The sequence below is a fragment of the Fistularia commersonii genome, chromosome 18, assembly GCF_037954325.1.
Source record: "Fistularia commersonii isolate RoL2024-O1a breed Wild chromosome 18, RoL_Fcom_v1.0, whole genome shotgun sequence".
In the NCBI taxonomy this organism is placed as follows: Eukaryota; Metazoa; Chordata; class Actinopteri; order Syngnathiformes; family Fistulariidae; genus Fistularia; species Fistularia commersonii.
Window position 1 is genome coordinate 3,098,407 of NC_141301.1, and position 17,452 is coordinate 3,115,858.

Sequence of the window (17,452 nt, forward strand, 5' to 3'; positions counted from 1 at the left end):
ACCAGACTCCTTTCTTGGTTAATAAAACGGTAATAACACATTAATTACCCAGGAGGTGCTGCTAATGCTAACGAAGATCATGATCAGGATCTTCAGGAGAAAAGCAATTATGCATTGTCACTTTTTCTTTTTTAATTCATCAGGGAATGGAGAAAAAAAAAAAAAAAAAGACAATATGATCTTTTATTTATTGATTTATTTATTTACTTATTTTATCATTTATTGTTATTTTTTTGTTATTTATTATTTATTTTTCATTAATTTATTATTGATTTTGAAACTCCAATTACAGAGGGACCTGGTACCTTTATGACCCCTGAAAGTTTGCCAGCCTTATTTAGCTTTTATTTTAATTTTATTTCTCCAGGGGGGTGAAGCCCCCCGCCCCCAAGGTAGGAGTCCCATCGTCAAGATCTCGCCGCAAAACGCCACGGCGGAAAAGGACAGCGCTTGCTTATGGAGACAAATTGGGCCTTGGAACAAAGAAGAAGGAGGGTCCAGGTGCCAGCGGCTCCATCTGTTCCTTATCGTCCTCGGGCTGACCTCCGCTGACAATGGGAGGCGGGCAGGCTGTCCGGGCGCGGGAGCGCGCCAGCTAGCGTCGCTTGGCGTCTCATCTCAGGACTTCTCGGGTCCTTCTCCCCGCTTTTCCAGCGTATCGCATCCCCACGATCCGACGGGTGGGCGAAACGGACGCCGTGTAGCGACGGCGACCTCCTGTCGGCACGCCGTCGCTGTAACGCGTCGCCGATGGCGACCGAGCGTGAGGGCGAGGAGACCTTCAAATGAAAACAGGACCCGAGGGAGAGGGACGCTCACCTTCAGCTTGCTGAGGTGTTCCACCGCCGGAGCATGGTTGGCCTTCGGGGGAAGAATCAGCTCCCATTTCCCGTATTCCTTCCTGGCGTAGGGATGGGAAAATTTATCCCAGCTGTCTGTGGATGGACACACACACACACACCACACACACACACACGCACATGGATTAATTTGTTATTCACTGATAAAGTGCTCATGCCTTCATCCATCCATCAATTCATTCATTCATCATCTCAGCCAATCCCCTGCTGTTATTGGGGGGAGAGGCGGGGTTTAAAGGACCGGCAACCTGTCAATCATAAATGGCCAAAAAATGTGACACTCAAGTGTGTTTTTAACTGTCGGACAGCAGAGGACCAATGGTCAAGTTGATTTCAAGGACAAAAATCATAAATTCTAGGTCACGGGGGAAGTAAGGGGGTGAGAGGTGATTGGCCGATGGTCGCCAGGTGCTTTTAATCCAGGAAATACGACCTCCCCCTCTTGTGAAATCAGAAAATGAATTAAAATTGGATAAAAAGCAGCAGAGCGGCATCTGCCCAATGGAGAAAAAAGAAATATATAAAAGAAATATATATATATATATATATATACATATATATATATATATATATATACATCAAACCTTTCAAACCACATGATTCCAAACACACACACACACATACACACACACGACCTCACTGCCCAAAAACATGCGGGAGGTTCATTGGAGAACGTGAATTATCCAGACGTGTGAACGAGAGGGTTAATAATTGTATGTCTCTGTAGGACAAATTCAAAACTGGGATAAAGTCGTGAGTTGACATTGATATTTCTGGGAAAAAAATCTTCCTCCAGATACAACAATGAACCATTTCATACGGACCCAAACAAGTTTTGCATAAAACTGGAACGAGCAAAGCTTAACACTATAGAATATATAACTTGATATTGCATGCATGCAAAATCGAAATTCGAATAAAAAAAACATCAATGGCAATTATTTCTTAGATAAAACTTAGACAGAAATGTCAATAATAAAACAAATGTTAACGATAGCTTAGTTTGCTACAAACAGATGTAGATATGTGGATGCAAGTTTCTCAATGTCTGGGCTATTAAAAGGTTATTATTGTCTTGCATTTACTTATCAATGAAGTCCATGTGAGTCCAATTTAGAAAACTGTCTAAGTTTGGATATGTAATACTCCATTTTGAAAGTGAGGAGGGGAAAAAAAATAAATGGATGGCTGCACTTGGCTTGCTAAATCTGGCGTGCTGTCACTGTATTCTGCAACCTAGGACTCGCAAGACGAATCCCTGGAACCACGAGCGCCCCCTACCATGAGGCAGGAGAACTGCGTGCCTCACTTGGTGGCTGTTCGCAGTCGTTTTATGATCCCTCAGCATAAGAAACTTGTAACGGTTGTTGACAAAAAACCCTGTACATTGGAAAAGTAGTTCATATAGCGAAAGGGTTTCTACACTTTTAATAGTGACATATTGAGAGACAGCAATGCTGTCATCATTTCGCCATCTACATTGAGGCTCAACAGTCCGCTGCCTCACCTCAAGTCTCTTCTCAATATACGAATAGTAAATGTGAAAATCCATGAATAAAAAAACAATCTAAAACGGGTGAAGTTAAATGAAAAATACCTTTATATTTCAAATCATAAACATAACTAATTTTTTCATTTTATATTTTTTTCTTTCCAAGATCGGCAAGTGAGGCACGGCCTCTCCTGCCTCCCCTGACTGCACGTCACCAAAGGGGGTGAATTGTACACGACAAGTAAATGATAGAGAGTATAGTTCTATATAATGTGAGTGACAGAGTGAATAGTTGTATCTATATATGGCACTCAGACGGGTCCAGGGTGAACCTCACCTCTCGCCCAATCAGAGCTCGGAAAGACTTCGGCATACCAGCGATAAGCGGTATAAAAAAAATGAATGATTGAATGAATAACACACAAATATACACAAACCGGTGAACGGCGGCACCTTGTCTTCCCTTGGTGTTATCTGACACTCCACATGCTTCCTGGTCTTGTTCATAATCCATTCATTTTACATTTATTACACATCCATGCGTATATGAATGAGTTATTACACGTAGTTCTGTTATGTAAGAAGTCAAATAAGGGTGCTAAAGCAGTGCGGCCCTTTAATTAGCACTGTTTGAGTAAAAGAACTGACAGTACGTTATGGTTTATTAAAAACGACATCTCGGTCGGAAAGACGAGCCGGGTCTGATTCAACCATCGCCCAATCCACGACGGTCGAATCAGGGCGATGGTTGCGGATTTCAGGGCGAGCGCCGCGGGTTGCACCGCCGCAACTGTTTTTCCACGGAGCGATGATGAAATCACTGGCTGCTGAAATATTAACAGCCCTCTAACCCCTCCCCTGCCCCCAAGATACGCAAGTTTACCCTTCGTAATCAATAATTTCAGCGCTCCCCGCTCCCGGGTCAGCTCGCCAGAAGGGCCCGGCGCCGTTCGCAACGCTTTTTTCGTTATTTCGGGAGCGTTTTTTTGTGTTCCCGCGGCTGCAGGGGAAGTCAGATGTCTGATGTTCCGGACGATGTTCCAGATCAGATGTTCCAAGGGTTTGGTTGCGATTTTGCCGCCGTGGAAGAACCTCCACAATGTGTTCACGCGCAACCTCTCTGGGTGGCGGTCTGGAAAAATGACTCTTCTCTAATGTCTAATCTTACATATTTATATATTCATTATCAAATCTGCTCATGTTCCACACGGTGTTGCTGTGCAAAAGGCCTGGATGGGCCACCTGTCAATCACAGAGGGACATCCCATCATCGACCTCACATTCATACCCGTGGTCTTCAATGACCTTTCAAGGACATGGAAGGAACCCAGACAGGAGAACATGGAGAAAAACCAGGGTGAACATGGAGAAACAAAGGGGAGGAACATGGAGAGAACCCAGATAGGAGAACATGGAGAACCAAGGGTGGAGAACGTGGAGAATCTGGCAATATGGAGAGCCAAGGGCGGAGACCATGGAGAAGAGGGAAAACCTGGCAGGGGAACAGGGAGAGAACCCAGGGAGGAGAAGGTAGTCTGTTTGAAAGGTCAAAGGTCAGTCCCCAGGTCAGGATCATGGAGAGAAGCCACTCAACAGAACATGGAGAACCCAGTGGGAATCAAACTGGGAACCTTTTTAAAAAAGAAACCGCACAACAGAAGGGGAGAGATCCTTTATCCTGCTGCCAGAGACACACACACCCAACCCCCAAGTGTGTGTGTGTGTGTGTGTGTGTTTTCAGGCACTCACTGAAGTCCCCGGTGAGGAAGAGAGCCTCCGCGGCCGGAGCCCACTCCCTGAAGACCAGGCTTTGGTTGGGCAGCCGCTGCACGCCGAACAGGTTGTAGCTGCGCGTGAACTGGTCGAAGCCTCCCTCGGCCTCCTCCAGCAGGAGGAGCTGCTTCTGGAACAGCTCGTACCTGCGGAGAAAACGGGAATTAGGTGACAGACATCTTCGGTATTTCAGTGTTTATATTAGAAGTGGGCGGGGCCTCTGCAGAGGGGGCGGGGTCACTTGCAGAGTCTGGCAACGATGGTCGCCATTTTTTGTTGACTTCCGCTACCTCCAAACTCCGGGACTCGAAAAAAAAAAAAAAAAAAAAAAAAGAAACCCTCCTCCTCCCCCTGGAGAAGCAGCAACCCCGCAGGCGTCTCCTCGCCGAATAAGTCGCCATCTTCTAACTTCGGCTTTGGGATTTATCTCACTTAAGTTCCTGCAGCCGCATGGCATCCATATCAACTCCTTCCACCTCCTGCACGCCGAGCAGGGGCGGCAAACAAGAACGGGCAGGAACGTTCCCTCCTGGAGATGATCCAGGTTTGCGGCTGCGGGCGGAACGAAGAATCAGCCTCGCCGTCTTCCCCGAAAAGAACAGGAAAAATCGAAGCCGCCAACTAATCGAAGCTTGCCCCAACTAAAAATGGCCGCTTGTCACCCACCGGGTCGGCCTAGGATGACTTACGAGTGAGGTCAGCGGTTAGATCGGGAAAGAAAGAGCGGTGAAAAATAAAAAAAAACCTGCATGGGGACGAGGAGGTTCGACATCTCTGGAATTTCAGGAGGAACCAAGCTCAGACGTGGAAAGTTCCACACAGAAAGAAAAAATAGAATAAATGAGAAGGGTTCTCAGGGTCTCAGATGCAGGGTGAACCTGTTAATGAGGAAATGGACGTCCAGAGGGTCTACGAGGCGGAGGGACAGCTGGGGACGGAGGGGGAAAGATGGAGGAGGAGATGTGGGACACCAATAAAACGCATCCGAGGTGACATCACGATGACATCACGGCCTGCATAGCGACGTCATGAACGTGGGCGGATACTACCTTTAGCCACCAAGACGTCCTGCACTAAAACCATGACACGCGTGTAGGTTTTGGACAGTCAAAGAAATAAATGTAATTAAATTAATAAGCTGCATAAAGAGAAATGAATTTTATAATTACATAAATAGAAATAAATACAGTAGTCCCTCGCCATATCATGTTCACCTTTTGAATTCTTACTGCTTTTATACATTAAGTTTTATACATTAAATCTGTTTGCAAAGAAAAAAAAAATAGCGATATAAAAGTGTAAAAATTTGTGGAAAAGCGAAAAAAAAATCTGCAATAAAAAATCTGTGGTATGGTGATATAAAATTGTCAAAATCCAGGGTATAGTGAAAAATCCACGATATAAAAATAAAGCGGTAAAGCAAAAAATCTGCAATATGAAATTGTAAAACTCTGGTGTCGTGAAATATCCATGATTTAAATGATAAAAATCCTTGGTATTGCAAAAAATCAGTGATATTAATTTGTACCTTCGATTACATATAATCTTTTTTAATACGCACAAGAGAATTGTTTGGGTGATATAAATATAAATATATCTGGTTGTCCCTCGCCAAATCGTAATTATTGTTCTCACTGTATCCTGAATTTTAAATCTTCTATCCAATTTTATCAATTGGCATTTATGGTGGTTGGATCTGGAAGGTAACCCCACCATAAATGAGGGACTGCTGTGAACAAATAAACAAATTTGGCTTCTAAGAGACAAATCCTCACGGTCGCATGAAGTGAAGTGAAGCCGGGCTAATGTTTTTAAAAGTCCCCTCCGCCCCACCCACATCGTCCGCCGCCACCACAGACGCCATCAGACAATCGGGCAACTATATATAGACGGCGAGCTTTTGTGGGAGGGGGTCTGTTGTTGCGCGGCGCCGCTGACTGAAGTAGACAGCTGGAAGGCCGGGGGTGTCAGGGCCATACAGCGGACGCCTCGGGGGGCTACGGGAGGAGGAGGATGATCTGAAACACCCTAAAGGGCTTCCAAAACAGACCCGCGGCAAGGTGACTTTGGAACAATAACACTGGAAGGGCGTGCGTTAACGCCGCCGCCAACAAGGGGGGCGGGGGACGCTCGCTTCCTGACCGACAAGACCGGCGCCTTTTTTTTACCTTTTGGGTTTAAACCATAAACTCATCACAATTTAAAAAAAAAAAAAAAAAAAGGATTAAAAATTTAATTTAACTTTTTTTTTTTTTTTCAAATGATAAAACCAGCAGAGGTGTGTGTTTATTTACCAGTGAAGGTCGGCCCTGTGTATTTGCTGCAGCTCGGCCGCGGTTCATAACCGTTAGCAAACAACAGGCGCGGCAGTTCTCCTGAGGTCGCGCTGCAGGAGCACGTGCACGGATTTTTCTGTAATTTCCCACAATTTCAACCCTGGCGGGGAACATGCGGGGGGGGCTCTGGATATGTCACAGCAGATCGCCTGCTAACACCATTAGCTGTGTGGCTACTTTGATAGCACGTCAGCTACGTACTCAAGCCTCAACTTATTTATTTTTTTAACTTTGCAAGCCAGCCCTTTTGTCAAATAATACTCTAACAAGCACCTCATTGACCAATCAGCGTCCAATTAATTATCAATATTTATCATCCTTAGCTGACTGGCATGTGATTGATAGGAATATTGATTGTTCAACAATAGAAAACATGTTTAGCATTCCACCCCAAGTCCATCCCTTCACGTTATTTGACATCAGACAGCAAAACTTGACAGCAAAACAGGGCTGTTAGCACACACACACACACACACACACACACACGCACACACACACACACAGCGTGATAACACAAACATGCATGAACGCACACTGGATTCCATCCCATAATGAGTTTGCAGAGAGGCCAGGGTCAGCCGGCGCGAAGTGGCCGTTCCTGCATCAAGGAATAATGATTAATAGATCGCGGCCTTGTTCCACGGCACAGGATTTGTGGGGCGTAGGGCGACTTCGGGTTCAGCCGAGGATGCGCTGCGCTATCGGGGTGGTTGACCCCTGGGTGCGTCACCACGGCGACGGCGTTCGGTGCCAAACCGGGGCCGAGGCAAGAGATAAGATCAGGGACAAACGCTGATGATTTGTTACGATTTGTTCGGTTTCTCGATCGAGGGCCCCATCCCTGAGTCACCTGGTGGACACATGCACACACACACACGCACACACACACACAGACACACACACACACACACACACAATGCGGGTTTGTTTTGTTTTATTTTCTCCTTTCGGTTGCTATCAACTTTATAGCCCCTCCGTCACGCTGCATGCATTTATACGGCGAATTAAGCAGAATGAGTTTGACTGATGGAGGTTCTCCAGGCCTCCTTGTACCTGGTGAAGGTCTGGATGAGTCCTCTGCACCTGTCTCTCACCTGCTGCGCAGACCAGAACCAGCTAACAGCCCAGTCGTTCCCTTAATGAAGGGTTTGCTTTATCTATAGGTCTTTTATTTTCCTCAGGAACCGTAAAAAGGTCCTGCCTCGGAGGTGGAGCTAGAACGGTTCTAGGAGATCTGTTGCTCCTGGTCCCTCTGCTGTCCAAATGCACCAAGAAAACAGACAAGTTCCTGAACAAAAATTCCAGGTACTGCACAAAAGTTCCTACGGTGAGACAGTGTGCGTTCAGACAATCCAAGTCTGGATGGCCACAGGAAATGAAATAAACCGCAAAAAAACACATAAACTCAGAGTTTTAAACCCAGAGCATAATAAACTGTCAAAGGATAAAGGATAAAGGTGAAATAACTCAGAAAAATACATCTGAATTCAAATATGTGTGGCAAAAAACAGCTAAAATGAGGTTAGATAATTGATGAAATGTGCAGACAGTTATCTTTGGTGCGTCAAACTGCACATTAACTCGATCAGACGGGCTGCACACACACTCATGCACACCAGTCAGTGAATAGCACAGAATTAAGGTTACAATCCCAGGTTCTTAATCGACCTGCACTAGATCCCATTGCTACGGCAGGAGATTTAATGCCCCTCAAACACACTCACACACACACACTTACACACTTACACACACAGTCATATTGTTTTGCGTGGCAATGAGCTGTAACGCTATCAGGTACCAGGGCAGTGCACGCATCCCATTCGGCCCCAGGTACAATTTCGGAGTTCTCCCATTCCGACATCACAATATTAGCCAACTCCAAGCTTGACAGCAGAATAGCATCAGGGTGCAGGGGGCGGAGTCTCGGAGGGACCGTTCCGTCCGACCATTGGACGGAACTTGTGTCAATCAAATGTTTGTTTGTTTTAAGCACGGCTTGCATTATTTTCAAAAACTTTTATTGGGACAATTTCCTCAAACCACCCGGACCTAGGGCTCTCTGAATGGTCTGTTCTGGAATTCACAAGGATGAAAATGACAATAAATCAATAATTAAAAAAATTGATTAACAAAAAAGCAAATTAGTGATGGACCCGAAGGGGCGTGGCATCACCCCACGGGACGAAGGATCGGGGGCGTGGCTTGAGGCGGGGCTCTATTTGCACCCGGAAGTTCACTTTTTTTGGTTGTTTTTTTTTAGTGTTATCTGTTGGAGAACTAGTCTCCGCAACCCTTCTTTATGCACCACCAGTACATAAATAAAAAAGAAATGAATACATAAGTAAATAAATAAAAACTAAATAAATAAAAAATAAAAAAAAACAGGGGGGAGGAGGGGCAAAGCGACTGCGCAACGCATGACGTCACGGGCCCCCTTCCTGTTCAAACTGTCAAAACGCATGTGTGTCTGTGTGTGTGTGTGTGTGTGTGTGTCTTCCACCAAGAAAAAAAACGTGACACGTCAGTGGGTGAGCATCACCTCATGGCGTGGGAGAGGAGGTGGTGGTGGTGGGGGGGGGGAGACAGAGCGTCCTCTCATGCAATGTCAAAGCCGGACGCGGAAGCGCCCGCCGTGTTACCGGGATGCTGCACCGCGGTGCCGCCGGTCGGTCGAAACGCGGCGCGGAGAACGATCATCCGATCGTGACGCCTCGTTTTTTTCCCCCTGTTAATTTCATTTACCTCCGCTGGAAGTCCCGCTCGTAGGCTTTGAGGTAGGGGTCCATTCTGAGAAGGCTCTGGAACTCTGGAGCTGAAACCCGATCCTCCTGCGCGTCCATGGCTCCGCCAGACCCGACTAATCGAGCACCGATCGCCCGCTGTCGCCGCGGCCGCCGCACGGCCTTCTCCCCAGCGGACGCCTCCGCCTTTTTATCATCCGTAAACAAAACACGTCCACTCGTGTCTAAGCCCGACCCACTTTTTTTTATAATTCCACCCCCACCCGTGTGTGTGTGAGTGTGTCGGGTGGGGGCGAGCTGCTCCGTGCACGGCTGCCGTGCCTGTGGGATGTCAGAAGGGGGAAGCATCACGGAAGGGGGGAGCCAAAGGAGGGGGCGGTCAGATTTGTTTTTGGTGAGCAGATGTGCAACTGTGAAGGACGTGGAAATGTCAGCCTCTGGAAAGACCCGCGCTGCGTTTCCCCCCCGCTATTATTATCCCGTTGGCTCAGTTTGGGGGGGGAGCTGCGTGCGCGCTCGCACCGTGCACTTTTTCCACAACAACACCCACGGGGAGGAGAAAAGCGAACCACCCCCCGGCGCTGAGCCGCTTTATCGATATTTTATCGCACCTCTTAACGGTAATGGAGCCACGACCTATGATCCCCGACCCCTGACCTCTGACCCCTCACCCACTCAGGCGGGCCGGTCGTTCGGCACATTGTCGTTGTGCAACCGGGTCGGCCGTAGTGACGGAGAGGGAAGGGGTTTGTCGGAAACATAAACGAATTATTTAAAGGCATACACATGCACGCACATGCGCGGTTTAGCCTTTCCCAGACGTCACTGGGCAAGAGGCTGACCATTTTTCAGTCCTTCATATAGAGACCTGCAACACCCTTGAAATTATGTAAAAATAATAATATTAAATCCTGTAATAATAATGATAAATAATCAAAGATAATACATTTTGGTTGAGGAGTGGCGGCGTCCTCTCAGTGCAAGACCAGGGTTCGGATCTCCTCAGCGACGATGGATGAGGCCTGTTGTATCAGAGGTGGGTTCGTGGAGCAGAGAGAAATAGAGGACGTGTCTGCTTTTCTTCCAGCGGGACTCCCATTTATTGCTTGTCCCTTTTATACAGAAAGTGCACAAGAGGTGCGTTGAAAAGTACAGAGCTGCACTTTCATAAGAGGTGGAATAAAGAAAAGGTGTAATGGTACCCATCTGCAAAACCGGTGCAGGATCTTGGGATAATTTAATGGGAGTGTGTCTTAGAGAGAAGTGGAAAAATACAGGGAAATCTTCAGAAAATTGACAAATAATTGACACTCAAAGACACCGAACAGAAGTGTTCGTAAACACAAATACAGATTTAAAAGAAATAGTATCGCAGACCTACCACTGTTCACCCTCTAAGTTGTGTAATGATAATAATAATACTAATTAATAAAATAAAAGACATTAAAAAATATATGAAATAGAATTCGTTTTAATAATTTCAAGATTCAGAGCGTCTATTGTCACATGTACAGTGTAGAAACGTGTTTCCCTGTACAGAAAAATTCCTACTTTGCTGTCCACGATGTATTGAAAAATGTGCTGGTAGAAGAGTGTAAACATTGTTATAAATATGATTATAGATATGAATGTGAACTTTGCAATAGAACAGTGAGCAGAATACAGTGCAATAAGACCTTTGAGTGCATCTAAGGCGCCTAACACTCAAGGACAACGTATAGATGTGTACATAAACACAAATACAGATTTAAAAGAAACAGTAAGAGAAAAGTGGTATCCATATGTCTTATAGTTCTATAGAGAGGTACCACCATTTACCTAAATTATGTAATAATAATAATATTAATGAATACTATGATAATGATAAATAAGAAAAAGTGATGCATTTTATTAAGAGAAGACATTCAACCTGTCACAACTCTGATTCACCTGTCTGGGCGACTTGGGGTCCAGTGAAGCTACATGTTTTTGGACCGTAAGAGGGAACCGGAGAACCAGAAGGGAGCCCTGGCAGACACGGGGAGAACATGGTGTCTCCACACAGAAAGGCCCTCCTGTCGGAGTCCAACCCTGGACTTCCCCTGGGGCAGATAGTTAGTTATTCAGGGGAAGCAGCACTGACACCTCTGAAGCCCTGGGTTGGGAGCCGCTGCCCGGGGAGTGCATGGAACTCGGTTCTCGCAGAGCTGAGGTGTTTGTTTGTGTCCGAGGATGTTCTTTCACCCGTCTGAAGGTCGGATCTTCCCATCGGGCCTTTCCAAGTTTTTTTTGTTTGTTTCTGGGATGGCGCCAGGAAGCATAGCTTCACTTGAGCTCCGGGAACCCCCCGCCACAGAGACGCATATCCGCGCTAGAAGAGTACGACCGACCCTCACGGGACTCATACCATCGCTTCTAGTTACACCATCAACTGAAACTCTCAGCCATACGGGTCAGGGTGACTTCTTGTCAAATCTTCTTGTCGTTGCAAATGGACTTGAATTTCGGCACTTGACGATGTTTCACTTCTTCAGCTCTAATGCTCTGTGAGGAGTTTCGGAATATAACCAGGGTTACGGTTCCTTGTTATGCAAATGGGAGAGTTGCTCGGCAGAAACTAGGTCTAAGGGGGTTGTTATGCTAACGGAGGTGTCGTTCGGTGGGCGTGACCTTTTTGGGATTTACCTGGATCAGACTCTGGAAAGGTTAAGCCAAACTTCTCAGAATGTGAAACAAAGGAGTGAAACCTGTTGGATCACATGAACTGAGGCTCAGGTGGAAGTTACCATGGGCTGGTTCTGGTGAGGTATCTTTCCAGGTTGTTTGGAGGGTGCAGAAAGGCCTGGTCCTTGTATGCTTATGCGTCTTGATATTGATCCCAGTACGGCGTTGTATGTCGGTGAAAGGTTGTGCCCAACGTCCCCCTCATTTGTTCAGACTTTTTTCTGTTTAAGGCGGCAACTCTTCACGTGCGCATCGATTCGATAACGTGCCTCTTTTCTGGAAGAAGAGAAAGGATCAATGACGCCAAGGCCGGGCTTAATGTTCCAGAATACAGGCGAACGTTCGTTGAAAGCCAAGGCTGCGTATCACTCAGTGTAAAACTCCGGCATTGACTTGGTGCAAAGTCCAGTTTAAGTCTGGGTGTCGAGGCCTGCTGTCCGCCTCGTGCTAGCTGTTAACACGGTAGCAAAGCTGCCAGAGAGTGATCTGTGTGTTAGGCAGGGCAAAGGGCGCTGGGGGTTTGTCCCTGTCATACACGCCACTACTCTTTACTGAGTTTCTGCTGCAGGTTTGATTTTATAGATGTTCAGGTGTAACCAACAGGATGTTCCACGCAAAGCTGCACCCTGGTGGCCTCTTGTGACCTTTGAAATAATACGGTCCAGTTGGTGTGAAGGCTCATACGTAGCCTAATGCTTCTTGTGATAGTCTGGTATTGTTGAGCCGGTGTGAAAACGAATGGAACCCTGTTGCCTTCTGGGACGGCCCGGTATGGTTGATCCATCTGAACACTCAAGGAACCTTGGTGCTTCCTAGGATGGTCTGGTATGGTTGGACTAGTAAGAACGCACAAACCAACCCCTGTGCCTTCGGAGTTGATCTGTTCAGGTCGGTGCTGGTGTGAACTGTCAGGGTTGGGGATGCACTCAGCAAGCGCACACCTGACACGGCTTGCAAAGGTATTGGGGGCACTTGGCTGGTTCTGGTTCTGGGCAATCAGTGTCTCTTGCCTGGCTCGCCATGACCCGACCGGGCTTCCTCTGTTGGTGTATGTTGGCACCGTCCGCCTAGTGGACCGCTCCTGCCCTGCATCCTCCAACCAAGTCTGCATCTACCCGTTCATTGGTCTAAGTAAACTTGCCCTTTCGTACTCAGTCTGTCTTGGTGGGGAGTCCTGTGTCTGTGGGTGGGTCCTGCTTCCAAAATCCATAGCGGTGAACGCTCCAATGGACGATGCTGTGGATCAAAGAAACCAACTCCTTTGTTGCTTGAAAGGACAAACCTCAATTGATTGTATTTCCATCATTCATACCTTTCCTTTTATTCTGACTGATACTCCATTATCATCCCTGACACTTTTCTCCACCCGCTCCAACACGCTTGTGAAAGCTTCTTCACTTCTTCACCTCTTCTCCAAACTCCCCATTGCTCTGGGCTGTTGATCCTAGTTACTTAAACTCCCCCACCTTCTTTATCTCCACTCCCTGTAGCCTCACTCCGGTATTCTGTCTTACTGCACCAAACTTCCATTCGTCTCCTTTCCAGGAGTATACCGCTACCTCTCTCTTCTTTGTACACCTGCTCACCACAGGGTCATCTGCAAACATCATGGTCCATAGAGATTCCTGTCTAACTTCACATGTCAGCATGATCATCAGCATGGCAAACCAGAAGAGGCTCAGAGCTGATCCCTGATGTTGTCCTGCCTCCCCCTTGAACTGCTCTGTCACACCTACGTTGAACCTTAACCCTGTCTCACAGATTGCATACATGTCCTGCCCCTGTCTGACACTCCAGACTGATGCATGCATGCAGTACCTGAGTTCCTCAGACGAACAAGATGAAGAGTAAAACATAAAACACAGGTATCAGGGATACGGGTGACCCCTGCGTGATCATCCGAGGGGTCAGCCAGCGAACACGGTGAAAGCGAACAACATTTTATCGCCTCTTTTCTTTTATCTGCAGGAGGACTCCCTTCGGAAGAAAAGTAAAATGATTCAGCTCGTTGTTATTCCAGTGGAGTCCCCCACGTTTGAAGAAAAGAAGGGCAGCGCGAGGCAGCAGTCGGGGTGCGTTCAAGGCCCACCGGGGGCGGCGTGCCAATCAGCCTCGGGGGTTCATCTGTGCTGGAGGTCAACAGGCAGACGGGAATAGACCCTTTTTTCTTTGGAAACAAAACGCCATCGTGGCACGGTGGCACACCGGTTAGCGCTTCTGGCTCACAGCAAGAGGGTCCCTTTGTGGAGTCTCCATGTTCCCCATGTCTGCGGGGGTTTTCTCCGGGTTTCTTTCCACAGTCCTAAAACATGCAGGGGGTTCTTTGGAGACCCAAAATTGTCTAGACGTGGTTTGGATAGATGTCTCTTCATCTTCATGCATTGAAATACGCATTAAAGTCTATATGATGTGCAAATGAGGGGATGAATACTTGTATGTCTCTATAAGTGGCCCTGTGATCGATTGGCTACCGGTCCAGGGTGAACCCCGCCTCTCGTCCAATCACAGCTGAGTGCAGTATAAGCAGTATAGATAACGAATGAATGAATGAATGAATGAATGAATGAATGAAACGTTATTGCAAAGCAGCAGTTGCGCCAACTGTCCCAAGCCACCTTGTGAGAAGCTGAAAAAAAAAATTGAAACCACACGAGGCGCCACCATCCATTTTAATGGATGTCAGTTTTCAATTAACGCCTCTTTTCATTTGTTGGCAAAATACAACAGATGAAATAATGCGTTTCGTGGCTCGGTGTTTAGCCGTCGAGACGAGTAAAACTGTTTACGGAGATGGTAAAAAACAAACCGGGCCGCCACGGAATATAAACAACAGCTCAAACCAATTGAGATTCACAAAGCCTCTGCTGAGGGTGAAAAATAAAGAGACATTAACGATGAGACCAAAAACGGTTGTATGTCCCGACAAGATCGATCCAAGGTGAGCCTCTCGCCCTATGACAGCGGGGATAGGCTCCGCCCCCCAAGTTTAGGATAAGCAGTGAATGAATGAATGAATCCTATTAATAAAGATAAGGTCGGATCCCAAACCTGCTGCAGATGAGGAATATTTAACCCCCATCACAACTCCGACCAATTTCGGTCATTCACTCGTTCATTTAGCCAAGATTGGATTAAACTCAGAATGCTAATTAGCATTAGCATCCCTGTCATCAATCCGCATCTTTGCCCGTCAGAAAGTAGACCAGCTCGGGGTGGGAAAATTTCAAATTACAACAAAGTTACATAAAGCGGAAGGCAGGCGGGGCCGAGGCCGTTAGCGGTGTTTGATAACGCGGTTATTACACAAGACTTGTATCTCCTCATTACCGGATTACATCATTGCCGCGGCGAAAAGGTTCGCTATCATCGTCCTTCGCACAAACGCTTTCTTGCGAGAGCCGAAGGAGTCTGATTCTGGAGCCACGCCCCCCCAGAGGCAGGTTATATTTAGCCCGTCGCAGGAACCTGCCTCTTACATAAGCTCCTTGTTTTACCTTCATCTCACCGACTAGTTATGAGAAACTGCTCCGCTCTCCAAACATACTGTGCGCCCAACGGTTGTTCCCCAACAGTCAACCTCCAGAAATGTTTGCTTCCTTTCCCGACCCCCGCTCTCCGAGCTGCAACCCTGGTAGGGTGATTATTTATTCATGCCGGAGATCCTAGCGCCGATGTGAGCCTCTTTCTCGACGCCCCAACGGAGGGAGAGGCAACCAGGCGGCGTAACTCGGACCCTCGCGACGGTTTTGGGAGGAAAACAATGTAGTTTATTCGCTCTATTTAAAACACTTATCTTGCTCTCAGGGCCGCGGGCATTGGTGACAATTGGTGGGGGTTTAACCCAGAACGGTAGCCGGACCATCGCAGGGGCACAAAGCGAAACGTACAACCGTTCAACCGCTAATTGCCACGTGCACAAGACAACAATTCACCCTGTCATTCACACAGCATACAGAGATATACAGCAATTTACCCTCTCATTCACGTTATAAACAGACATACAGTTATTCATTGTCACTCACACTTCAAGATATACAAACTAGCTAAAAATGCATGTTAAAAAAATGATGTCACCCCTCGCTATAACGCGGTTTACTTTTCACGGTTTCGCTACTTCACGGATTTGCGTCGTGCATTGTGTTCAGCATTCTGATTGGCTAAAAAGTCACTCCGCTTCTTCTCTACCTGTGCGTCAATAACGTCGCAGTTTAATATGTACACGTATGTAAAACAGCTTGACAAATTTACATGACGTACGTGCAAATTCTCTTGCAATTTTGAGTTTCTCTAAAACCCATAATGTTGACAAAACGCTCTGGACCAACAAAAGCACCTTGCAGGGCCCAAAAGGCAGCGGAAGATGCTATCTATCACAGATAAAGTTAAACTTCTGGACATGCTAAGGGAAGGTAAAAGCTATGCGGCTGTAGGTCGGTATTACGGAATTAATGAATCTTCTGTTCATTCCATAAAGAAGGAAGAAAAAAACATAAGGACGACAGCAGCAATGTATAATAGAGTATTTGATTGTATAATCATTGTAAAAAAAAATAAAGGTTTCTACTTCACGGATTTTACCTCTCACAGGTTCTTTTTGGAATGTGACCCCCGCGAAAAACAAGGGTAAACTGTATACACATATAGGTATATAAAGTGCTCAAGAAATAAAGTGAACGCTTAAACAACACAATGTGACTCCAAGTCAAACAGTCCACTTAAGAAGCAACACCGATTCATTTTGACTTGTTTTAAAGACATTGCATCAATCTTGGATCAGCCTGCAGTGCGGTTTTCCATTTTAATTTGGAGTGTGACTCCAAATCCAGACCTCCATGAGCTCATACATTCATTTTCATTGATCACCTTTGTGTGATTTTGTTGTCAGCACATTTAACTATGTAAAGAACAAAGCATTTAATAAGAATGTTTAATTTATTCAGATCTAGGATGTGATATTTTAATGTTCTCTTTATTTTTTGGAGCACTGTATCTAAATATATACACAACCATTCACGCTCTCAGTCACATGTCATATATATATATATATATATATATATATATATATGTGTGCATCCATTCGCTCTCATTCAAATGTTACATATATACATACATATATATATACATATACAGATATACAGCCATTCATTGTCATTCACACTTCATATGTACAACCGTTCACTCCCTCCTTTGCATGTCATATATATATAGTTATATTATAGTTATAATATCTAAACATCCAACATTCATCTACATGTCATTCACATGTCATATATATATTTATATATCATATATATATGTATATGTGATTATGAGATGTACTTTCATGATCCCATGCCGTGGAAATCGTTTAGCAGCAGCAGCAGCAGGATATACAAACTAGCTAGAAATACAAGTTAAAAAAATAAATGAAATAAATGAACTATGAAGCGAAAAAGTGTAATCTATAAAAAATAGTCTCCATATTTAGCAAAGCCCAGGTATAAATAATGAGCAAAGTGGCAATGTAAAGTAGCGCAGTAACTGAGTTATTGTGTTACATTACGTTAC

The 17,452-nt window shown here is 45.8% G+C and overlaps 1 protein-coding gene across 1 annotated transcript in view; it reads right to left on the bottom strand.

Moving 5' to 3' along the window:
• gbe1b (glucan (1,4-alpha-), branching enzyme 1b) overlaps window positions 1-9,471 on the bottom strand; it is a 78,015-nt gene extending 68,544 nt beyond the window's left edge. The window contains exons 1-3 of the mRNA XM_086163987.1: window positions 9,204-9,471; window positions 4,102-4,271; window positions 820-935 (exon numbers count right to left, since the gene is read on the bottom strand). Of these exons, the coding sequence (XP_086020113.1) occupies window positions 820-935; window positions 4,102-4,271; window positions 9,204-9,301 (384 nt within the window). The 5' untranslated portion in view covers window positions 9,302-9,471. The remainder of the gene's footprint in view (window positions 1-819; window positions 936-4,101; window positions 4,272-9,203) is intronic.
• Between the last annotated feature and the right edge of the window lie 7,981 nt (window positions 9,472-17,452).